This window comes from Pelecanus crispus, chromosome 5, assembly GCF_030463565.1.
Source record: "Pelecanus crispus isolate bPelCri1 chromosome 5, bPelCri1.pri, whole genome shotgun sequence".
NCBI classification, from domain to species: Eukaryota; Metazoa; Chordata; class Aves; order Pelecaniformes; family Pelecanidae; genus Pelecanus; species Pelecanus crispus.
Window position 1 is genome coordinate 23,690,691 of NC_134647.1, and position 25,889 is coordinate 23,716,579.

Sequence of the window (25,889 nt, forward strand, 5' to 3'; positions counted from 1 at the left end):
GCTCACCCCTCCCTGGAGGTCTGTAGTACAGAACCAGGAGGTTCTGTACTTTTTAGGGGCAGGCTGTGCAAAAGCTTCATCTGGGGCCTACTGTGCACAGGGGACACTCTGAGAGCAAGAGGTTGTCTAAACCTTAGACTCACAATACTCCCTGAAAAGCCACCGTCCACCTCCTCCAGCCACACTGTGGCTTCAAGTTGGCTCAGGGCTGGATTTTAATGCTGGCCGCGTGGCGCATTTCACCAGCTAGCGGCTCTCCCCCCGCCACCAGCCGGAGAGCAGGTCTCTGTCTGCTGCGTGTCATGACACACCGTGCATCTGTAATGAGAATCTATCCCATCATCTTGTTAGCGTCTGCGAGGGGATGCGCAGGGTGGACCGGGGCAATCCAGAATGCCGCTCTTGGGCAGCAGTTCTCACCCAAGCTGTTCCGCACGCACGCGTGAATCCTTGCACTTCGGGTTCGCTTCAACCCGGCAATCCCGAAGCTTCTGTCTCGCTTTGAAGCACCTGAGCAGCTCTGTCCCACGGACCAGAACAGCATCCAGCGCTCGCTGCTCTTCTAGTTTTACCTTGAGCTCCACAGCGAGCTGTAGGATTAGAGAAGCCAGCAGAAGGTACGACCTGCCCCAGCGTGCCCTCTGTATGTTCTGTGCACCCATTTACTAGACATTATTAACGTAATTCATACGTACGTTAATTAACTGTCCCTACCCAGCACCGTGGCCGTTTCCCGGCCCGGGCGGGCAGACGCGCCCCCGCCGGCAGCGCCGCTCTCTGCCGCCAGGGGGCGCCGCCGCGCCAGAGACGAGCCGGCGGGACGTGGCCCATCGCGGCCACCGTACGGCCTCCGCCTCCCCGGGAGCTGGCGGGCGGAGCCTGTCCCAGGGCGGCCGCCGTACGGCCTCCGCCTCCTCCCGGCAGGGGGCGCTGCGGCGGGAGCCGGCGGCTGCGGCGCCGCCTCCCGGCATGCCCCGCGCGCGGCCTCCGCCCGCCCCCCCCCGAGCCGGGCGGGAGCGAGTGCCACGTCCCCGCTGCGTGGGGCTTTGTGCGGGAGCAGCGCCGCCGCCCGCCCCAGCCATGGGCGCCTCGCAGAGCGTCGAGATCCCCGGCGGCGGCACCGAGGGCTACCACGTCCTGCGGGTAAGAGCGGCAGGGAAGGCCCGGCCGTTGGGGTTCGCCGTTAGGCCGGCGGCGGCCCTTGGGCCCGGCGGCCTCTCGCTCCGCGGGTCTGCGCTCGGGCGGCCCCAGGGTCTCCCCGGGCCGGGCGGCCCCGCCGCGCTCCCCGCTCGGCGGGACGGCGCTTGGGCAGCGGCGGCGGCCGGGGCTCCGCCGCGGCTCGTGGCAGCGGTGAAACCCGCGGCGGGCCCCGCGCTGCCGGCTCCGTTTCCCGGAGGAGCGGGGAGGCGCGGTGCCGCGCCGCGCTCCGGGCGCCCCGCCAGCAGGGCTCGGCTCCGCGCTGCCGCCGCCCGGCGCTTCGCCTCAGCCGCGCCGACTGCCCGCGGCCTGCGGCCTGCGCCCTGGCCCGGCCCGCGGCGGCAGCCGGAGACATCTGGGTGGGCCGGCCTGCGCCCTCGGGTCCCGTCGCCTGCGCTTCAGCCTGCGAGCAGGCCGAGAGGGACGGTGCGTGGGAGGTGATGCTGCTTTTTGGGCGGCCTTGGCGGACAAAGGCTCCTTCTCCGCTGGAAAATGCTGTCGGCACTCTTGCACGCATTCCAGCTGCGGTTTAAGAGCAGCAACCCTTTAGGTGCCTGGCTTGGATAACGTGAGGCTTTACCTTCGTCGTTGCGTCACGATCTGCGCTGTAGCTGCTTCACCCCTCGACAGCAGCTCTGGGGTGTTAGATCAAGGTATTTAAATGACAGGCGTCATACCTGCCAGAGCTGCTCTCCAGCACTTATAGCGATACAGTTTTTGTTCACGCTGTGGCCACAAAATTTTGGTTTTGTGTGCAACAAAATATTTTGGTAGGCTGCATTAAAGGTCTTGTGAGCAGCCTTTTGGAAGTCTGTCCTTTAGCAGGTTTCACGTGCAATGAGCAGAACAGTACCTGGGTTGTGTCCTTGAATCTGATGCGCTGGGCAATATAGTAACTTTGCCGCTGTTACTGACAGCCTTGCCCACACCGTAGTGTGCTCTTGCCACTGCAGCTAGAGCGTGAGTACCCTTACTGTAGGCACCGTGCTGGGCTAGTTTTTTGTTGTCATCAGACCTTCTTGGATAGGCTTTCTGTCTAGAGCTAGCTCCGTGTTTTAGACGTGTGAAAGAGCACAAGACCTTGACTCACGTGAATTAGTACTTCCTTACTTGGTCTAGCTTGCTAGCAGTGAGCTACAACTATATGTAGAATACCATGGTGAAAAAAGAACAGAGATCGTCTTTCAAGTGTTAAAAAATGCTGCATAATGCTTTTGAGAAGCAAACATTGACATTCTGATCAAATCCAAATGTTCATCTGTTAAAATTTACATATAGGCTAAAGACATGGTGGTTTTTGTTTCTCCCTTCTAATGTTACTAATATCTAACAGTCCAGTGTTACTAATATATGATCTGTTTTGTCTCTTTCCCCCCACAAAAAACACTTTTGCAGTTTGGCAAAGTAGCAGCCTTCTTTTTTTTTAGTGTACTGTAGCATAAATATCATGTGCTTTTTACTTTTGAGGGTTGTAAAATCAGTAAGTACTCTGTAGTTAGAATATCAGTTACGTCAGATTTGTCAGTTCATGCTGTTTGATTAAAGCATGTTAGTAAATTGAGATGTATCTCTTTTTATGAAGTATAATCTCATTTTTTCTTGTAATCTTGCTTGAATTTAGGCATCTTTTGATTCAAATGTTTTTGCTATGACTTGAAGTGGCAGTGTTTGATTGCCAGTCTTTGTAAATGTAATTGGTAGGTGCGCATTAAAGAAGGTGATTTCTGAGAGGACAGCTGTGTTTACATTAAATGCAGGAAAGGACCTGCCTGTTGTCTTTTTTCACTGCCTTATCTTTTTGCTGATATCTTCAGATGCCACAACAGTGAGTGATTCCCGCCCCCTCCACCCCCACCCCCGCCGTGGACAGGCATCTTAAATTGCATCATGATCCTGGTCTAACAGAAATTAGGCCAGTGCTTATATGTAGTTGGGAGTGTAGGTTCAGAGAAGAGGAAAATTCTGAAGTTTCACAGTTATAGTTTGGAATGTTTATATTGAAATGCACATGGCATACAAGTAACTAGAATTTTCCTCTATAGTTTTTCCAAGTTTAATTTTCCAGTTGGTATTCTGCAGTAAGTTTGTTAAAGCCAGATGTGTTCAGCTCACACCGTTAGAGGAGCTCTGCACAAATGCTCTGTCTGCATGGAGTCATCTTTGGTAGAACTTGGGGTCAAGCAATACTGCTATTTTCTTCTGGTTTATTCTCAAATAGACTTTCTTTCTGAGCTCAGTATTTTAATTAGATAAACGAAAACGGTAAAAGGGAAATGGCAGTAGTCTTTCAGTGTTACAGATCTAATTCAGACAAGGTCAGATATCTTTGATAACGCCAAACTTCTGTAAATAGTATATAGCGGTTGGTTTTAAGATTTCATTAGTTGTTGGAAAACTAGAGAAATGTCAGAAAATCTTGTCAATTATTGGAAGAATTTGTTTGGGCAGGGCAGATAAATGAAAAATATGTATTAAAAGGCCATAAAACAAATGAATAAACATTGTTCAGAATGACCGTAGGAGCCAAGTACAGGTTGCCAGAGGGATGAGCAAACTGAGACTGTTTCTTATAGTGAGACTTCTAGACCGTACAGGCTGCCTCCCTACAAAACTGGTAGCAAGTGTCTTGTTCTGCTCGCTTCAAACAGGAGCAGAAATATATACAGCAAGTGAACAATACCATCATTAATTTCTGATGTAATTTTTGCAGATTACTTAAATCTTTTTGGCTGCTCCTGCTAATATTCAGTGAAATACCGCTTTCACTGTGTGCTTTATTATCAGTGCATTTGTGACAGGAAATAGGAAAGCTCCAGGACTGAAGCGCTGTCGAAGGAAAGCGATTTCATCACATGCATACTTGACAGGAAAAGTTGCTGTGGATTGCACTGTTAGGGCTTCTAGACATTGAACTATAGCCTTTTTTTTTTTTTTTTTTAAGAGAGAAAGTTATGAAAGTTGCCCTAGTCTCTTCATAGGTAGACCTAATAATCAGTCATTTGTTTGAAACAATTCTTTGGAATACATTTTTATGCATCATGTGTACTTTTGCCCTTAGATTTCCATTTACTGATTCATGAAATGTGCTCATAAATCTTTCTTTTAACTAGTACCTCCTAGGCTGGTAGCACACAATGCTATTTTCCTCTAGGAATTTTCTCAACTGTTTGTTTTTCTCCTCCGTAAGTTTCCTTTAACATAAGTTATGTGGCTGGTTAGAGCAACTGTCTGACTCTGTGTATTGCTCAGTATGCATTTGTTTCTGCTCTTCAAAACAGAATGAAGGAAGGTTTTGAATAACTCTTGTTCAGCAATGGGAAACTGCTATAGTTTGCCCGGGCTGTTGTAATGACTTGACAGTTCCTTCAACTAATAGATGATGTAAAAATTTTTGTCTGTGTGAGATTTGTATGCTAATGTGTTATGTGCTGTTCTCCCTAAAAGATATTGAACAGCAGTACCCAAAGTTTAGATTTCTAACTTTTACTTGAGTGCTTCAGTTTGTTGTAGTAGCGATACAAACATGTTGCCATAAAGACACAACTTATTTTTTTAAGGGAGGCTCACGTTTTAAAAGCTCGAGTTAAATTCTTGGTGCTAAAATAAATCTCAACGCTACGTATAGAGAATCTATTTTCTTAAAAAAAGCTTATAAAGCTTTTTCTCTTGAAAACTGGGTGTTTCATAAGGAAATTTTATGCAATTATACTGTGTAATGTGTTAAAGTAGCTGACAGAAATAAAATAGATTCTGTTAGACCTAACAGGAATTGCTTAGATGTGATACATAATGAAATTTTATTACAGAGTGGATAGAATAACTACAAAAAAACTCCTCAGCGTATTGTTGGTGATAAAGTAAATATTTCGAAGCATTTCTTATGTTGGGGGGGAAAAAAGCTTCAGAGCTTCTGCTCTTTAATAGTTGTGTATTTAGTGCTTGAAGCTAAGCTTCTGAAAGTTTCAAGTGGACACTTGTATAAGCTATCTGACTTTCAAAAGAAGTGAGAGCCTTCATCTGCCTCTGAAAATCAGGGTTTCTATGCCTGATTCCATTTACTGTAGCACTGCTCGCTCTGGGCTTAAATTTGTGTTGCTTAAATTGCGTTGCTGAGCAGCCTTATTATAACGTCTAATGTACAATATATACTGTGTAGGCATAGAGTGACAGTGTTGGGAAAGGTGTTCCGCAAAGAGAAACTTTACGTATTTACCAAAAAAGAAGTCCTTTTAGTAATGCAGATTAAAATTAGTGTCTTGACCTTGAAACCTTTTCCCTGTTTAATTGTTGACAGTGAACTAAAAGTGAAATAATTAGTGTGTAATCTATGTGCTTAGCAGCCCTGCTGCCTGAGTGTTGTCATCTCGGTGGGAAACTGAAGTTCTGCAGCATTGTACAAAGCTGGGAGTCATACAGCCCTTTTCTGCCTTCTGACATTCAGCGTTCTTGATAGAGGTTTTTTTCGCTTGCTCTTAAAAAGCTCCGGTGGTGGCAGTTCCACAGCTTCTGCGGTAGTCTGTTCCACTGTTTTTCCCTACTGTTAGAAAGTTATGGCATTTACCCACGGTGTCTGTGACTTACATGTCTGAAATAACAGCTGGCTTTGAGAGAATTAGGCTTCCCAAGCTGCCATGGATGGTATCTTGCCTGCAGTGGCATCTGTTGTAAATGGTATTACTTGAGTCCTTATTCGATTACAAAGGCAAGTTACTGAATACCTGCTTGGGGCATACAGCAAAGCTGTACAAAGCCAGATTGCTTGGGAGGCCTAGAGTTTATGTATGTATGCATGGAATCTTTATCTCCATCATTAGTAAGAAGGTTTTTGTGCCCTTGTATTTCCTAAGGTCCCTGGTTATTCTTTGGTGCTGTAGTTCCTGGAAGAGAATCATGGACCGCAGAGCTTTGAGCGGAGAGCTGTGTTGTGCATTTGGCACTGCACGATGGGGATGAATTGTGCAAGTAGCTGGCTGAAAATAAGGTGGTGCGACACAAAAACTGTGTGGGTCAGTGTGATTGTTGTGCAGGGCTGAGTATGTCGCTTCTTTAAGGAGGAGCTTTTCATGTGGAATGAACTCGGAACTTCTGTTCTGCATTTCTGGGACTGCCAGGCATAAAAATGCTTTTCCTTCAGCGACATTGGGCCCAAACAAGCTAGGGAAATAGGAAACTTTTTGTGACTGAACCTGTGCATGGCAGCATGAGGAAATGTGATGATGGAAGGGATGCAGCTATGTGCTTCTGAGGTGCATGTATGATTGATGCAACTATAAGAGCTTGATTTCTTTTAGATACAGCTTCCTGGTAGGTTTTTACATGCCCACTTAGGAACAAACCATGCAGAGGTGTTCAGGATTGTGATGGATTTTGGGGAAGGTGTTCAACATCTGAAAATACTTTCTGCAAGCTAATAATTCAGAACTTGGAAACTCTCACAGTCCCTTCATCAGTTTGGGGCAGACTATAAATAATTTACTTAGAATACCAAATCTGTACATCCGAGGGTGTCAGCGAGCTTGACATTGATGGATGCTGAACATAAGTAATTCTTATTTATTGTAGGTACTCCTTCTCATTTTAAACGATTACCTTATTGAATACTGGTTAATGTTGGTTCACAGTGTTCAGGATGTAATTTATTGGAGGTCATGGGGGAGGGATATTGTGTCAGGGTGTAGCGGTTATGTTGTTTGGGGTTTTTTTTTTTAAGAAGTTCATTTGGAAATGGAGGAAAATCTCTGAATAAACAGTGGGCCATGTCAGGACTGCTTTTGCAGCTGTCTGCTGGCTGAGTGAAGTCTGGCTTTTCATAATTTCAAGGCTATGTCATATATCCAGTCCTAACAATCTGATGTGTTTCTGAATAAATGTATCAGTTTGCTGGATTTACTGATTTTTAACGATTTAGGTTTAGAAAGACATGTTCTGTCTTCAAAATTCTTGTTTTCCAGTAACTTCTGTAACCATCTGCTGACTTCATTTTGGTATAGAGCCTTTATGTCAGGCTCATTAAAAACACAATATATAAGTTCTTATGTGTCACATGCAATAGGTGGTAGAATGAGAGAGAGAGGCTATTAAAGTATTGTCATGTCACTTCCCTAAACTGAGGGAAGAGCAACAAACAGCACAAGCTCACCCTACATTCGCTACTAGAAAAACCACATCAGAGGAGAGGATGTTTTGAATGACTTAATTACAAGAGAAGCTTCAAGCCTGAGAATGCAGTTATGGAACATGTCCATAGGAAACTAGAGTTCTTTAATTCTGCTTTTGTGAAACTGTTCGTTTAACCTTTCTTTGGCAAGAAGGCCTCGAGTACCCAACTTAGCAAGTAAATGCTTTCTGCATTTGAGAATTACTCATGTAGTGTATTTTAGCCTCTCTGTGGCTTTTCTCATGAGCTAAGATTTGTTTGTGGAGGCTGTTCTGAGGTAGCTCTACATTATTGAAAGTTTTAATATCTAAAGTTAAAAATGAGCTCTAGGGACAGTCCACTAATGTCAAAGCAACATCCACAATGTGCCTGGGAGTTTCTATGCACCTAGTGTCAGAGGCTCTGCTACACGGAGCTTAGCTTGTATTTTTACCCTGTTGCCTGGTGCACAGTTTGCTATTTGATCTCTAGTTCTTGGTGAGAGGCACCTTGAACCGACAGATTGAGCAAGGAACACAGAGGCAGTAGTTTGGATCTAGTTAGCAGGACTGCAAGTTACTTTGGTGATTGCGAGCTGTGGTTCTGTACAGTTAATACTTGGCACCCCGGGGAGAATATCTGTATACCCAGTTGTAGGAAATTATTTCCAAGGAGTATATAGGCATCTTGAACAGACACTTCTGTAGACACACTTCAAGTTCTAGTTAGAAGTGATAAATGTAGGCTTTGGGGATGTTATTGCTGCCTCAGTGATTTTTATTACTTTGGGATAATGTTGGTTTCATACTTTTTTGCTGCTTTACAAATCTTGGACAGCAATCAGTGTGTGTGATGTGACTCTGGAACTACTGATTCCAGATTATTTTTTCTTTAATGAATGTTTAGGTTATGTGACCTAATATTCTCCTTGGGAAGCTGGCAGCCCATGGCTTGGATGGGCGTACTCTTCGCTGGGTAAGAAACTGGTTGGGTGGCCGAGCCCAGAGAGTGGTGGTGAATGGAGTTAAGTCCAGTTGGTGGCCGGTCATGAGCGGTGTTCCCCAGGGCTCTGTTTTGGGGGCCAGTCTTGTTTAATATCTTTATCAACGATCTGGATGAGGGGACTGAGTGCGCCCCTCAGTAAGTTTGCAGATGACACCAAGTTGGGTGGGAGTGTCAATCTGCTGGAGGGTAGGATGGCCCTGCAGAGGGATCTGGACAGGTTGGACCGATGGGCCAAGGCCAACTGTATGAGGTTCAACAAGGCCAAGTGCCGGGTCCTGCACTTCAGTCACAACAACCCCATGCAACGCTACAGGCTTGGGGAAGAGTGGCTGGAAAGCTGCCTGGCCGAAAAGGACCTGGGGGGGTGCTGGTTGACAGCTGGCTGAACATGAGCTAGCGGTGTGCCCAGGTGGCCAAGGCGGCCAACAGCATCCTGGCTTGTATTAGGAATAGTGTGGCCAGCAGGAGCAGGGAGGTGATTGTCCCCCTGTACTCAGCACTGGTGAGGCCGCACCTGGAATACTGTGTCCAGTTTTGGGCCTCTCAATACAAGACAGAATTTGAGGTGCTGGAGCGTGTTCAGAGACGGGCAACAAGGCTGGTGAAGGGTCTGGAGCACAGGTCTTATGAGGAGCGGCTGAGGGAACTGGGGTTGTTTAGCCTGGAGAAGAGGAGGCTGAGGGGAGACCTCATTGCTCTCTACAACTACCTGAAAGGAGGTTGTAGTGAGGTGGGTGTTGGTCTCTTCTCCCAAGTAGTTAACGATAGGATGAGAGGGAATGGGCTCAAGCTGCGCCAGGGGAGGTTTAGATTGGGACATTAGGAAAAAATTCTTCACAGAAAGGGTAGTCAAGCATTGGAACAGGCTGCCCAGAGAGGTGGTGGAGTCCCCATCCCTGGAAGAGTTCAAAAAACAGGTAGACGTGGCACTTGGGGACATGGTTTAGTGGGGTATGGTGGTGTTGGGGTTGATGATTGGAGTGATGATCTTAGAGGTCCTTTCCAACCTTAATGATTCCTAGTTTTTACTTTCATTATAAATGATCCAGCCACCAAGCCAGGAGGCGTGGGGGTTGCTACTCTACCCTTAACTGGTTTAGTGGTAGGCTTGGTAATGTTAGGTTAATGGTTGGACTGGATGATCTTAAAGGTCTTTTCCAACCTAAACGATTCTATGATTCTAAGCTTCTGGCATCTGTTACAGAAAGCTACCCACAAGTAATCTGAGTTTTTTCCAAGGTCTGATTTTGTGAGTATATTGGGCAGAGATAAATAGGCTCTAGGAGAACAGTTTTAGTAGTAATCAAGCTTTCCCCCCCCCCCCCCCCCCCCCCCCCCCCCCGCCCCCCAAATTAGAATATTTTGGTTCTAGATGAGTTATATTAAGAAAAGTCAATTCCTGCAGAATCACACCGGTATTGAACAAACTGGCAGATTTGTACCAGTTCTGTCAGATGGAATAACGTGCAGTGTAAGAAACCACACGGTAAAGGGTAATGGTTTTTAGATCTTTTTGGAAGAGGAATGTAGCACATGAAAAAAATCAGTGGGTAACAATGAATCAGCTTACAAATAAAGATATTCTTTGCTACAAAGGCTATAGGAAAAATCTGATAGCCATATTGGAGTTACTTCTGTCTGTCAGCAATGCATGTAATAGTGAAAAAAGAACACTGGCCAAAATGTCTCTTAGTTACTCCATTTGGAATTAAAAGCATACTTTAACCTTCTGGGAGCAATGTGTATCCAATACTTAGGCCTTGTCCTAGTGGAGTGGTTGAATTATTGGAGCTGCCATGGCTGCAGAATTGCACATGTCCCTTTTCTTGCAGCTTGTTGTTAATGAATCATCGGTTGTACAGATGCCCTCTATGTCTCAAGAATGTCAACAGGTGATGTTTAATCATGAGATAACAACTGTGCTTACACAGATGTGACTCTCCTTTTCCTCTAGTAAGTGTAAGATAAAAAGCAAGATCCAACGTTGGTACTTCTGTGGAAAGATACTGCTTTTTAACCAACTTTCAGAATTCATTAAGCCTGTCCTTTGACCATAATCTCCTTTATTGAAATAAATATGTACAACTTATCTGCTGCAGCTGTTAAGCAGTGCTTGTCCCAGGGAGTGGCTACTGTTGTGTCATTCCTCAATAATTTATAAATTACTGATTGTCTTTAAATGTTTCTCTCTCTTATTTTTTAAGGGAGGGATTTTTTTTGTCCAAAAGATTGTATTCGAACATTTAAAAATCATACATACAAACATCAGTAGCTTCTAGAACTACAATTTGCACAAGTAGAAATATAATTCTAATCTATGAATCGGCGTTGGTACACTTTTGCTAAACTATTTTTTAACTTTGTTAGGTACAAGAAAACTCACCGGGGCATAGAGCTGGATTGGAGCCATTCTTTGATTTTATCGTGTCCATTAATGGTTCAAGATTGGTAAGTGTGTTGCTATTTTATAACTCTGAATATAAACAATATGGTGAGAATCTTATTTTTATAGGCAAACCAATGCACTTGTTTTGTTTAAATGTATATAAAATATTTCTCCTTAGTTTAAAATGAGAAAGCCTAAGTGCATCAGAAATTAATTTCCTTCACCATGTAGTTACTATTCTATCAATAATTTAGCTGGAGAATAAGGATGCAGACAGACATATTCTCTGCAGACATCTGTACCAGCTGCTGATCCACCACTAGCTGCTTGTGTTAGTGCCCCCCTAATTCTGTCTGTAAAACTGCTGTGTGAGAACTTGCAAACTCATTTCAGTCAAAACAGGTTGATTGAAGGAGCTGTTGTCAAAGCTGTTACCTCGGCAGGAATCATGGAAGAAAGTTTTCAAGCAGAGCTGTAGTTAGACAACAACCCATCATAGTAGTGGAAAGGAATAGCTGTGGGTAAGCTCTTCCACGTCTAGATTCAAGAAAGCCTCTGAAAAGCTGCAAGGCGCATCATATCACAAGTTTAATTAAAGTGCTTTCATGATTGGAAGGCATGGCCTGTTACCGTGAAATCCCAATTTTTTTCCAGAGTTGTATTCTAGAATTGTGAAGGGACTGGAACCTTGTTATAAAATAGCTGTAGATAAGTATTCTGATAATGCACAGTGTTTATAGGACCTTTGACGTACAAAAGTGGTGCTATAGAACTGGGTGCTTGCTGTGTTAAACACTAAACCAAGCTCTTGTTTGAACATTCGCAGAATAAAGACAATGACACTCTCAAAGACCTCTTGAAAGCAAACGTTGAAAAACCTGTAAAAATGCTAGTATACAGTAGCAAAACATTGGAACTGAGAGAAACGTCAGTGACCCCCAGCAACATGTGGGGGGGACAGGGCCTGCTGGGCGTGAGCATTCGTTTCTGCAGCTTTGATGGAGCCAATGAAAATGTATGGCACGTTTTGGTATGTATGGACTTTTCTTACTGTTGCTTGCTGTTGTTATCTTTTTACTGAAAAGTAACTTGCAAGGGGGTACACAAGCTGTGAGATCAAATTGGCCTGTTTTCTCTTCATTGATTTTGGGGTTTGGAAAGACTTTTGAACTAGAACTGTATGTTTGTGAGTGTATTACCAAATCTTGTATTTAAATCATTGGTTTTTGTATAATACTCAGAGCTCCTTGTAACAGTGTCAAAAGAGACCTGTAATCTAGTCACTGTTTCACTAGTTCAGTGACCATTCTACTAATTATGTTGAAAACTTGACCAGTTTGTCTGACTCAAACCTTGTGTGAAATGCACATTTGTCTGCTGCACCCATGACAGTTACATAGTGTTTTGTAACTTTCCATCTTAAAACCAGGAAGTGGAACCAAATTCTCCTGCTGCATTAGCTGGACTTAGACCCCATAGTGACTATATCATTGGAGCAAGATACTGTCATGAATGAGGTAAGCTATAAAAATAAGTTTTTGGGGGTTTTTTTTTAACTTAAAAAAAAAAACGTACAAGGGCAGTTTGAACCATCCCCAGTTCTGTCTCTGCTCAGTGCTAATAGAAGTAAGTTAATGCAAAGAGGAAGGAACTCTAGCATGGTGCCTCTTATTTGTGCTTAAATGCCAATTCTGGAACACAAAAACTGCTCTTAAATATCTTCATGAAGTCAAATAGCAACTTTTTTTTCTACTCTAACCTAATATTTCAGATAGCAGATTTGAAATCTGGGGTTGTGCCATATGTCTTTTGAGTTGTGCTAGCAGAGCACGTATTAAAATTGGCGTTGTTGCAGTGCTGCTGTTTTATCACAACTGCAGCATGTAGCAGTTACCAGGTTCCGTTACCGAAAGTTAGGACTAGGATGATGATTGTTCCAATGTCAAATGAGAGTATAAAGACAAGAAAGCCCTTACTAATTTTTATCCTTTTTCAGTCTGAAGATCTCTTTTCCCTTATTGAAACGCATGAAGCAAAGCCATTAAAACTTTATGTGTACAACACAGACACAGATAATTGTCGGGAAGTGGTGATTACTCCAAATTCTGCCTGGGGTGGAGAAGGCAGGTAAGGAGACAATATGTTACAGGGGGACGGGATGACTTTCTTACAGCACTAGCCTAAAAGCTGCTTGCTTAAGTTTTCTACAAAGACGGGAAAAAAAGTGTTGTTATATCCAAGGCATTTCTGCTATAATAAATTACATATTTACTTGAAATGGAGACTTGGTTACTAATGGGGGGGGGGGGGGGTATTTACACAGTAAATTAGCTAGTGCAAAAATGCACAAAGTGCAACGGTTGCTTTCTGCATTAGGCTTCAAATAGTAGTAATTAGGCTGTAGTATATTCTTAAAGTATTGCGCAGTAGTCAGAACAGAGGACTGCAAATAACAACTGTGAGTGGAATTCCAAGCTGTATACCTGATATAGCTGCTTGGTTTAAATAACAATAAAATTTATTTTGTGCTAGATGTTATTGGTAAAAGCTACAAAATTTCCTTTCGGTTGTCTCATATTGATTATTTCTCCATAGAAAATGAGGCAACATTACAGCAGGGAGGGGAAAGTTGTACAGAACTTATCTTGAAACTTGTTGGCATCTTAAGTCATTCGTGCGTTGCTTGCTATGGAGTCTGTAGTTGTAAAGTCACTTCACTGACTTTTAAATGTTCATATTTTAAAAGCCTAGGATGTGGCATTGGTTATGGATATTTGCATAGGATACCTACACGCCCATTTGAAGAGGGAAAAAAAATATCTCTCCCAGGACAGTTGCCTAGTGCATCTCTCAGTCCCCTCAAAGATGGCTTCACAGAGGTAAGTTGTAGTCACTTTTTTGGCTTGGTAAAAATAGATTATGATGTTATATTGCTTTTCTGCTTCTGGTGGTTCTTGTGGAGACAAACCCTAATGATGTAACTTCCTTTTTTTCCTTTCAATAAGGTTCAGCTCTCATCAGTTAATCCATCAGCCACATTACCCCCTGGGTCAGCAGGCCTTGAGCAGAGCCTTTCAGGACTTTCTATTAGTTCACCCTCAACTACTGTCAGTAACGTTCTCAGTACAGGTTAGTATGGAGGTAACTGACTTCTGAAGTACATGGGGTTTCTGACTTTTTTGCGTTCACAGATGTTTCTATCTATTTAATAGAAGGCAGAAGAATGTCCTGGTTTCAGCTGGGATAGAGTTAATTTTCTTCCTAGTAGCTGGCATAGTGCTGTGCTTTGGACTTAGTATGAGAATAATGCTGATAACACACTGATGGTTTAGTTGTTGCTAGGTAGTGCTTACACTAGTCAAGGACTTTTCAGCTTCCCATGCTCTGCCAGGTGCACAAGAAGCTGGGCGGGGGGCACAGCCAGGACAGCTGACCCAAACTGGCCAAAGGGCTATTCCATACCATATGATGTCATGCTCAGTGTATAAACTGGGGGGGGTTGGCTGGGGGGCAGCAATTGCTGCTCAGGGACTGTCTGGGCATTGGTCAGCGGGTGGTGAGCAATTGCATTGTGCATCACTTGTTTTGTATATTATTATTATTATTTTCCCTTTCTTTTCTGTCTTGTTAAACTGTCTCTATCTCAACCCACAAATTTTTACTTTTTTTTTTTTCTGAGTCTCTTCCCCATCCCACTGGGGAGGAGGCAGGGAGTGAGTGAATGGCTGTGTGGTGTTTAGCTGCCTGCCAGGTTAAACCACAACAGTGCTTTTTGGCCCCCAACATGGGGACACGAAGGGTTTGAGATAACGACAGATCTGACCAGAGTGTGTTAAAACCAGTTTGTGAGAAGCATTCATTATACTAGTTTAATAATCACTGGTTGCAGTGTTGATTAATTTTTTGAGGAGTTGTGCTATGTAATACCTTACTTGCCATATGCACTCCCATGTGGTGCTGTTTATCACCTCTCGGAGGTGGATTAAGGTTATCGCTTTGCTGTAAAGTGTAACATTGGCTTATGGTATGATAAAATTATCAGCACTGCTGTCATCCCCATGCTTTGGGAGCCATTTCTCAGAAACTATTAATAATTACACTTTTTGCCTCTTCTCCTCAGAGAACCAGTCTATGGGGGAGACAGAGGGGGGACACTTTCCCCCACTCCTTCACCATCCGTTCCTCCTTCAGGCTAGTTACAGCAGCTCTTGAAAATTTTGAATATCCTTGGGATGTTCAGACCAGCATGTTCCTATTGCTATGTCTCCTGAATGCAGTTCACGTCTTGTTCAGGGTTAAACAACTATTTCAGAATATCATCCAGAGATCTGCCCCTGGCGACAGGCACTGCGGCCACTCCATTCCCCGCAATAACGTAATGCAGCTACTCAAACCTCAGCGACAGGCACTGTGGCTGAACTAGAGAACCAACCCATGCCGGTATCCGTCACCCCTATACACAAGAAGATCAGCTCATTTAGTAAGGGATGAAGATGAACGAGGGCCATCATGAGAAGAGGAGGAAGAGGCAGAACCCATAAATGAGACGGTAACCACCCAATCCCTATCCCTGAGTGAACTGCGAGATATGTGAAAAGATTTCAGCCATTGTCCAGGCAAGCACATCATCACCTGGCTGCTCGGATGCTGGGATAACGGGGCCAGTAGCCTGGAATTAGAGAGTAGGGAAGCTAAGCAGCTGGGATCCCTTTCTAGGGAAGAGGACATTGACAAAGCAATTGGAAAAGGGGCACAAGCCCTCAGCCTCTGCAGTCGACTCCTGTCAGGCATGAAGGAAAGGTATCCCTTCAAGGAAGATGTTATATGTCACCCAGGCAAGTAGACCACCATGAAGAGAAGTATCCAGTACCTGAGAATTAGCTGTGCTGGAGGTGATTTATGATGACCTGAACAACGAGCAGTTACCCAAAGATCCAGATGAAGTGCAGTGCACACAACCCATGTGGCAGAATTTTGTACAGAGCGCACCATTGTCACGTGCAAACTCATTGATCTGGAAAGATAAGGGAGGAACCAGTGGTGGATGAATTGGCTGGCCAGCTCTGGCAAAACGAAGAAAGTCTCTCTTCCTCCCTACGGGCCTGTGTCTCAGCTGTGGAAAAACTGTCCCAAGAGTTCCAGCAACTTAAAGAGGATATGTCCTACTCCCCACCTGTACGGATCAGTATCTCAGCCATGAGGAGTAAGTGTCCCTTTACTGAAGAGATGATATAGTGGATACACACCACAGGCCACCCTGTGGTTTTACCTGTGTGACCGCAGAGAGGACACAAGGAAGTAGGATGGAAAATCTACCTTGACCCTAGAGGCACGGGTACGTGAATTGCAAGGAAAAACAATCACAAAAGGAGGTTCTTGAAGGAAAATTAAACAGGAGATAGTTCATGCAGTAGCCCTTGGCCCAGTCCGGGCATGACAAGATGTAAAAAATGTGCTCTACACTGCAGCTGGGGAGAATGGCCCTATCCGGAGCCTCTGGCAGAAAGCACCAGGGGAGACTCAAGATTGACCCCTAGGGTTTTGGAGTTGGGGATGCAGAGGATCCGAGTCCCGCTATACTCCAACTGAGAAAGAGATAGTGGCAACATGTGAAGGGGTTCAAGCTGCTTTGGAAGTGGTTGGTACTGAAGCACAGCTCCTGTTGGCACCCCAACTGCCAGTGCTGGGCTGGGTGTTCAAAGGGAGGGTCCCCTCTACACATCATGCAACTGATGCTATGTGGAGTAAGTGGGTTGCACTGACCACACAGTGGGCTTGAATAGGAAACCCCAGTCGCCCAGGAATCTTGGAATTGATCATGGACTGGGCCAGGAGGCAAAGATTTTAGAATATCTCCAGAGGGAGGGGGTGACGTGCTGAAGAAGCCCCACTGTATAATAAACTGTCAGAAAACGAGAAGCAGTATGTCCTGTTCACGGATGGGTCCTGTCATCTTGTGGGAAAGCATCAGAGGTGGAAGGCTGCTGTATGGAGTCCTATATGACAAGTCGCAGAAACTGCTGAAGGAGAAGGTGAATAGAGTCAGTTGAAAGCCACCCAGCTGGCTTTAGATATTGCTGAACGAGAAAAGTGGCCGGTACTTCATACTGACTCATGGATGGTGGCAAATGCCCTGTGGGGGTGGTTGCCTGTCTAGGCAGCTGTGTTGTGGAAAGATATTGCTGCCCAGGTAGAGAATCTGTTTGTAGAAGTATGTCACGTGGATGCTTATGTATGCAAGAGTTGGGCCGCTGAAGAATATCAAAACAACCAGCAGGTGGATCAGGCCACTAAGAAGTGGCTCAGGTGGATCTGGACTGGCAACATAAGGGTGAATTGTTTATAGCTTGGTGGGCCCATGACACCTCAGGCCATCAAGGAAGAGATGCAACTTATAGATGGGCTCGTGATCGAGGCGTGGACTTGACTATGGACACTGTTGCACAGGTTATCCATGAATGTGAAACATGCTGCAAGCAAGCAAGCCAAGCGGTTCAAGCCTCTCTGGTATGGAGGACGATGGCTGAAATTTAAATATGGGGAAGCCTGGCAGATTGATTATGTCACACTCGCACAAACCCGCCAAGGCAAGCACCATGTGGAAGCAACCACTGGATGGCTGGAAACATATCCTGTGCCCCATGCCACTGCCTGGAACACTACCCTAAGCCTTGAAAAGCAAGTCCTATGGTGACATGGCACTCCAGAAAGAATTGAGTCAGAAAATGGGACTCATGTCCGAAACAACTGTATAGATACCTGGGCATTGAGTGGGTATATCACGTCCCCTGTCATGCACCAGCCTCCAGGAAAATCGAGCGATACAATGGACTGTTAAAGACTACCCTGAGAGCAATGGGTGGTGGGACATTCAAGCATTGGGATACACACTTAGCAAAAGCCACCTGGTTAGTCAACACTAGGGGATCTGCCAATCGAGCTGGCCCTGCCCGGTCAAAACTTTTATGTATGGTAGAGGGGGATAAAGTCCCTGTAGCGCATGTAAAAAAAAAAAAATATGCAGGGGAAAACAGTGTGGGCTGCTACTGCTTTGGGCAAAGGAAAACTCATTCATGGGATTGCTTTTGCTCAAGTACCTGGGTGCACTGGTGGGTGATGCGAAAGGATGGGGAAGTCCGATGTGTACCTCAAGGGGATTTGATTTTGGGTGAAAACAGCCAATGAACTGAATGGTATGATGTTAATTGCTATGTAATACTACTATATGTCATCTCTTTTATGGTGGCTATGTGCCACATCAATGGTATTACTGTAAGAATCACCCAGATTAATGAAGAATGAACTTTGAAACCGAGCAAAGTGCAGCGGTGATGGAACCAGAACTGGCTTCAGCATGCAACAATCCAACGCCACACACCATCTCTCCTGTCCTGAAAGACTGTGATGACAGATGGAACCCAAAGTCATGGACTGAATGAACTCAAAGGACTTTTTAGAGGGCTGGCCCATAGAGAAAGGGAGTGATATCTGTATGTATGTATCAAGACAGGGAAAGTGGTGGTGATTAATTGGAATGTATTGGAAAGGGTAAGACCTGGGCATGACGTAGATGGTATAGAATAAGGGGTGGATACTGTCCTGGTTTTGGCTGGGATAGAGTTAATTTTCTTCCTAGTAGCTGACATAGTGCTGTGGTTTGGATTTAGTATGAGAATAATGTTGATAACACACTGACGTTTTAAAACTGGGGGGATTTGGCCGGGGGGCAGTGATCGCTGCTCGGGAACTGGCTGGGTATTGGTTGGCAGGTGGTGAGCAATTGCATTGTGCATCACTTATGTTGAAGAATATTATTATTATTATCCCTTCCTTTTCTGTCCTGTTAAACTGTCTTTATTTGAACCCACAAATTTTACTTTTTTTTGCTGATTCTCTCTCCCATCTGACTGGGGAGGGCAGGGGGAGTGAGTGAATGGCTGTGTGGTGTCTAGCTGCCTACTGGGTTAAACAAAGAGAGAATAAAATTATCTTTTCCCCAGACTTTTCTCAACAACAAAGGCTAGACTACTGTAATTGTGCCTTACTTGCTCACAAAATAATTGCAAACAACTTCTATCAGAAATATCATGCGTATTATTTAGAATACTATTTTTCTTCATCAACATTTTATAGTTAAGTCAAATAGTAATTCTCCTGTAAGCAATCATTTATTTGTACTCCTTGAAGAAGGGAACTGAAGTATTGCATGCTTAAAATTAATGTTGTTTTCCTGTGTACTCCACCAGGTGTTCCAACGGTTCCATTATTACCACCACAAGTCAGTCAGTCCCTTACCTCTATGCCACCAGTTAACCCAGCAACTACATTACCAGGTGAGTTGGTAAAATTTCTTAAGACATTTCTGAAACAAAAATCTTAAGGGAGCAAGGGAAGAGAGCTCTCTTTTCCACTGCTTTTTGGGGGGCCGGGAGGGAGGGTATAACTTCATACAGCTTACACATTTCATATTAAAGATATCTGTACAACCTCTACAATGTTAAGAATTTTTTTTTAAGAGTATGTGCACAGCATGTCTATAGAACAGAGGACTGAGTTGGCAACAAAGTTTACAATCATTTGCCTTTTAGGGCCCGCTGCACAATAGATGCAGCATTCAGGATTTCTCAGGAAGGTATTAGCTTTGCTATTTGCAACATTTCTTAAATTGATATGTTGTTACTTTCTGTAGTTCATAAATTGTGTGTTGCAAAACAGTTTTGCAGATACCTTCACAGTTTCCAGTTTGTCCATTGCACTGGGACATCATGGCAGAAGAAAGATCCGAGAAGGCACATCTTGCCTGTTTCTGCATTCCTTTCACCCATAAAACTTCCATTTTAGGAAACTGCATCTTAATACTCAGTTTGATCATTCTTCATGGTTTAAATAGAGGGCTAACAATATAGAACTGTATGTTGCAGTTACTGTTTCTGAATTATTTAGTAATTTAAACTGGTATAACAAAAGTAAGAGTCTGTCTACAAAGTGGTGTGCATTACTTCCTGATAATGAACATTTCAAGCACTAGTATTCCAGAATTATTCACAGTGGGTAAGGTGATGATTGTGTAGGATTTTTGCTGTGTAATTGGTGTACTGGTGCAGGACTCGATCATACATTCCAAAACACTGAAGGAATTGTTTTTGCATGGTGGTTTTTTTATTCTTGTATATAAAAATGATAATCAAGATGTAAAGCAATATAAAATAACTTTAAATGATCAATAAGATCTTGGAAACGGTTAGAAACAATATTAAGTTTTCAGCTGTAACTTTTTCACCCTTCTCTTAGGTCTAATGCCATTACCAGCAGGGCTTCCCAACCTGACTGATCTGTCGAAACTTAATTTACCTGCACCACACATCGTTCCAGAAATCATACAGCCTGGTATGTGCTTCTGCAAACTGAAACACTGTAATAGCAGGTCTCTCCTTGATGATCCTTGACACTCTTATTTAGAGCCATCTGGTGGAGACCTGAAGAGGATAAAATGAATGTTTGCCTGAGATGAGAGTTGACAGTAGTGCCCCGATTAGGTAGACAAGGAATATGTCTTTAGATAAATTAATACTAAACCTGTGTCTGTATTTAGTTGTTTCATCTTATATTACCTGATTTATGATCTCAAAAGAGATTGTGCCAAGAATGAAAGTATATAGTTTTTTGGGTAAGAAAAGATACGAGGTGTTTCCTTGTACACTAGATAAGATCAAAGCACCCTGACTGAATGCTAAAAGTACAAACTAATACTAGATTTATGGTTTCGAATTAAAAAAAAAAGCTGCTGAAGGTGCACATGGAGCAAGCAAAAAGAAATGGGAAGGTTACATGGAGTAAGCTTCTTGCCAACTTCTTGCTTCTGGCAGTTTCAGTGAATGCCAGAAAAATCTCATCGTTGGTATTAATGCATTAAATACCTAGTCCTCTGGGGAGGTAGAAGCAAACTTGAGTTTATTCTGACTCTTCAGTTCTGAAATCTGAAAAGTATCAGGCTTGAAACTACTCTGCTGAGTCAGTGCTGCACATACATCGTGCTCATGCTAGGTTCAAAAAGCTTCCTCCTCTCCAAGAGTAAATAGGAGATAAGACAAGGTAAAAATCTTAAGCAAACAGAGAATATCTCCAGGTCTGTCTGTGGTATACAGCAGCTCACTGCCTTTGTTGGTTTTTTTTTTTATTTCTCCTTAGGTTTGCCATCCCTTCCTTCCTTGCCACCTCTGAATCTAATGGGAATAACACCTCTATCAATGTCACCCAAATGTGTTCCTCTGCTTCCTTTGGTCACAGAGGCATCTACAGTGCCTACAGATTTGCTTCCCTCCATTACTCAAGCTGGAAGCTTTTCCGTCGACCCTGGCACTACTGTAAATGTAGTAGAACAGACCTCTACGCTCACCTTGGATAGTGCTATCCCAACTTCTAAGGCAACTATTGTTGACAGATCAAGTGAATCCTCTACAGTTACTGAGAAAACATCTGGAGTCACAGATACGCAAGCTTCTGAATCGTAACTCCAGATCACTCGGCTGGATTGGCTTGGTATTTATTTAGCCATGGGATACATATTTGAAGAGCAAGCTATCATTAATTTCATACTAGTTTGTACTTAATCTTTAGGAGTCCTGTAAATAATATGGAGGTATAATAAAAATAAAAGGGGGTTTATAAAGTGTGTGTGTGGTGGGAGGGGAGGAAGTGTACTTGTATGTAACCAAAAAAAAAAAGTCAAGGTGGTAAATAGAATTCCACTGCCAAACTCTGAGGTTTGTGTTTTTAATATAGGCTGACAGCCTTAGCCTGCTAGGCCTGTCCTTGCTTATAATTAGCAATTTTTGCTTCTGATAGAAATGAAGCAGTTCTTGCGTGTGACATTTACGTACTATAGTTCTTGTTCTTTGCAAGTATCTTGTTACTGCAGTGGGGATGAGAATGTTCAGCCTGAGTTGTAAATTTTAACACCGCAAAACTTCCACCTAAAGATATTTCTATTAAAGTCGCTGAGTGACCTGTTAACTGACATCTCGTTATTCAGCTTGTACACAGATCTTTTTTTTTAAGCTCTTAAGAGATGCTCAAGCCATGTTTTGTGACTGCTGCTGCGTTTTTTCATACGCCCACTGTAAAATGGCATTTGGAAGGGAATACAGGAAATGTTACATGTAGCACACAATTTGGCACTTCATGACTACTGTTAAGACAAATTAATGGATTAAGCATACGTACAGCAATAAATTCCTGGAATTTTATCCTTTGTGTGACAAAATAGCACATTTATTTGTTTAATGCTTAAATTCTCATTTAACTGTTTTTAGCTCAGCTCTCTCTAGCACAGATCCATGAAAGGGCTCCCCTCCAGAGGAATGGATCCAAGAGGGAATGCCAGACTTCTTAATGGCAGGCAGGATCAGCACTTAGCGGTTAGATCCATTGCAGCAATGAGTCATGAAATCTGCCTGCATATGATTCATACTTGGCTTTTTAAATTGATGTTCAGGATGAAAATTGTAGATTAACTGTAGATTGCACACTTGTATAAACTGGTTTGTGTGCTGTACTCCAGGTGATAGCCTTTGCTCCTGGTATCAGGTACAGTTGATGTGGAAAACTCTTCTGTACTACTCCAGTCCTTCTGTACTACTGGGATTTCATTTATATGTGTTTGCTACAAGCATATGCAAACTTTAGCCATATCATAAGCAGGCTGGAGCTAAAGTCTGTCTCAACAGCTACATAATCCCTTTTGGCAATGTAGTGTGCCTGATCACTGTTTGGAATAGTAGTTGCATCTAACTGCTGATCATAATGCTTCCACTTGAACTAATTCTTTGAGACATCTAATACCTGTTGTCCTGTCTCATCTTTATCACTTAAGTATTTGTCTTTCCTCTGCCCCACTGCCTTGTTCCTTATCACCTGTTGTGTCAAAAGCCTGTGTCAAAGACAGACCCCAAATACTTTTTTCCACACTGTGAGTGGTTTCTTTTCTCAACTGCTTGGAGTGTGAAAGCCCTCTGCCTTGTTGAGCAGGGGGCTCACTGTTTCTCAATGTGTTTTTGATTTACCTTTGTAAATCCAGTGTCACATACCTCAGAATTAAACCTTAGCATGAGAAGAAGGATGTTCCCTCTTTTCTTTGCTGTACACAAAGAAAGTCTGTTAGTATTGAGCTTCATAAAGCCTCACAGGTCTAACAGTCTTCCCTGTAACTTTCTTACACGCTTCCACAGCTAGAGTCCTCATCATTACTATTTTCCTTATCTAACACAAGAACAGTAGAAATAGAAGTTTTGTCACATCCCAAATTTAGAGCAATTGCTGATTGTAATCGGATGCCTTGAACTAGAATCCTTGGATAGGTTTTTTTTGTTCTTGCAGTGTGGCACAGTGTCCTTTGGAGTAACATCTGAAGTTAGTTGGATGTTTGTATGCTTTCCAACAGCAAGCTGCAAACTTTTGTAGGTGTTGTGCGGTTGTCTCTAGTAGCAGACAAAATAAGATGCTTAGTCTGAAGTCATGCAGTTCTGTTAGCTATTTTAAGGTCCCCTGTTGCTGACTCTATAAGTCTTTTGATAGGTATGAGAGCAGTGGAAGTAAGGCAGTGTTTAAGTGTAACCATCAGCAATTCTGCTAAAGATAACATGACTTCAAACTTGGAGATGATTCAGTGGTGCAGATTTTAAGCTGTAATCTCCCAGCTAAAAAGTCATAAACATTGAGAAGTCAAAAACTTATCACTTAAAATAGAAGGAAGGACCTTGAAGTCATACTATTGCACTCTGTCCCTGTTTTTTACTTCCCTCAACTAAATTCAATGAAATCATACCTTAATCGCTTCTGGCAAGGTCTCTGAGTTATTTTTCCCCAAAAAAGAGAGTAAGGAGGGATAAGGACTTCAGATACACCAAGGGACTCACAGCTGATGTGACCTTATTTCTATGAGTTCATGTATTCAGCTGTTAATGGACAATTATGAATAGGCATATTAGCTTTATTTAAAACATTGACACATGGAGTTCTTTAACAAGTACTGACAGCAGGCAAGAAGGCAGATGTACCATGAACATCCCTGGCCTTGCATATAATTAAGAATTATTAACATGTGTGTGACATACTGTAAAATGAATAAGGTATTTTCCTACTCCACCAAAGGCTGCTCTGGGGGCAGTGGTGTTCGGTGGTATACGTATGGTTGTGAGTGCAGGGCTGTCTCTACAGCTCTGCTTGAGCAACTGTGAGCACGTGCCAAAGAGGTGCATTTTGCACCGTGAGGCTCTGCTGCTCCTCCAGGAAACAGCCGCTCGGGCTGCATGGTCAAGGCAGGAGTGCGGACAGAGCGTTCATGGTGAACGTTACAACAGCCTTGGTGGGGTCATATAGTGGGCTGTTTCCGAGCCCCTGACAGCCATCTTTTAAATGAATGCTGCCCAACATTAAACCTCCCTGTCGCAATGGGAGCGCCAACATTTTTTCCCGGGAAATAGCTGTGCAGGGCCACAAGGTGGCGCGCAGTAGTTTCTTGTTGCTGCCTGTCCAGGATCCGGCTCAGCAATGAGGGTGGGTGGGTGGGAGGGTGGGGGGCTCCCGCCCGCCCTCCCCGCCCCAGCAGCAACTGTAGTCAAATGGATGCCAGCTGGATGCTGAACGATAGTGCTTTAAGGAGTCGCAGATAACTGTAAACCCAACTGATTCGAGGGCAGAAATGGGCTGAGCTTAAGCTGTTTCTAAATTCCAGAATTTTGCTGGCAGTTTGCTGACTTAAGCCAAGCTAACCACGGGGCAGGGTGAAACTTGGTTTTGAAGAAAGCAGATCGTTACAGGCAGGGACTCGTTTGAGATACCATAATGCTGAAGGAGAGGCCTGGGTAATATTTCCAACCTCTCAGTGATGTAAGTGCTGATTATGGAATTAAGTTGAAGAGGGAGGATAAGGATCAGTGATGTTTGATCGTGGCGCCCTGTCTTCTTCAATTATGCACAGGCTTTGTCTGTACTAGTCAAATAAGTGTGCCCACAATCCCTCCCTACCATGGAGGGCCCACTGGCACCAAGCTCAGATTCTTTGGTTCATCACTTGGACTTAGACCCCTAGAATCTGTCTCATTTTAGATTTGAATCCTGTAATGGTAGGCAGGAATCAGACTGCAAAAGTGTTTCTTCGTTTGTAAGTGTGTGTAGTTCATAACTAACTCATGCTTTGTAGTCCTGCTCTGTACATTCTTCATGGTAGTGCCAATGGCTTATTTGCGCAGCCCAGCACACGGTGCCTTGCACTGTGCTGCGCCTCCTAGTAGTAACTTTAGCTCAGAAAACAAAAAATCTTCAAACTGATTTGCCTGTAACATCTGTGGTAGAAACTTCTTTTTTAGCTGTGGTATAATGGGAAGCCAGCACCTACCATAGCACAGGTTTAATGTGACGTATTTAAGGTGCAAGAACCAATCTCAAAAAACCAAAACCAAACAGCCCACTGCCCCAATCAAACAGAAAACTTCATTTAGCTTAGGTGAATCACTAACAATTCTGCCCCTGCAGCCCTAACAAAAGAGTTAAAGCATAGTAATCTGCCATTTTACAGAATATCTATGAGATTTGCAGATGGTGGCTAGAGAGGTAGTAAGCTGAGAAAGGAACAAACGCATCCTTTTCCAGAAGCCTCAATTCATGTTTATCCTTAGGCCTTGTGAATATATTATGTTTCCAGGATGCAGCTAACAAATCAGAATTTCACTTGGGTGGATTACTGGTGTTTCTTAGGAACAGCCTTTGCACATTATTTCAGTTGCAAGTTACTACCGAAGTGCTGGTTTTGTGCTATGACATACTTGGCATGCTAAACTGCATCAAGACTTAGAGTTCAAAGGCCACAGACCTGGCATGTGGAGACCTGCTCTGGCTGAGAGGAGTTAGGTGGGGTGCATGGTTTTGTTACCTTACTCACAGCAGGAAAGTGCAGCCCTGTCTCTGTCCATCAGCCACACACCTGACTCTCCACTGGTCTTCCTCGCACCTGGAAAGGCAGAATTTTGCCATCAGAGGAGGCTGCAAACAGTATTACCCTGCACTGACAAGCTGACTACAGCCCTATCAAATAATTACATTCTCAGCCTTGGAACTTTTATCCTATGGGATCAAAGGGTATGTTTCATCCTTAGTTGTGCAATGTAG

At 43.7% G+C, this 25,889-nt stretch overlaps 1 protein-coding gene across 1 annotated transcript; it reads left to right on the forward strand.

The window, feature by feature from the left end:
* Positions 1-1,079: 1,079 nt before the first annotated feature.
* Positions 1,080-21,970, forward strand: GORASP2 (golgi reassembly stacking protein 2). The gene is given in 11 exon segments (XM_075710290.1): positions 1,080-1,143; positions 10,706-10,786; positions 11,551-11,754; positions 12,154-12,222; positions 12,224-12,241; positions 12,721-12,851; positions 13,471-13,603; positions 13,730-13,853; positions 18,971-19,057; positions 20,016-20,111; positions 20,913-21,970. Coding segments are annotated over 11 exon segments (1,329 nt in total). The 5' UTR covers position 1,080; the 3' UTR covers positions 21,236-21,970.
* Positions 21,971-25,889: the final 3,919 nt, after the last annotated feature.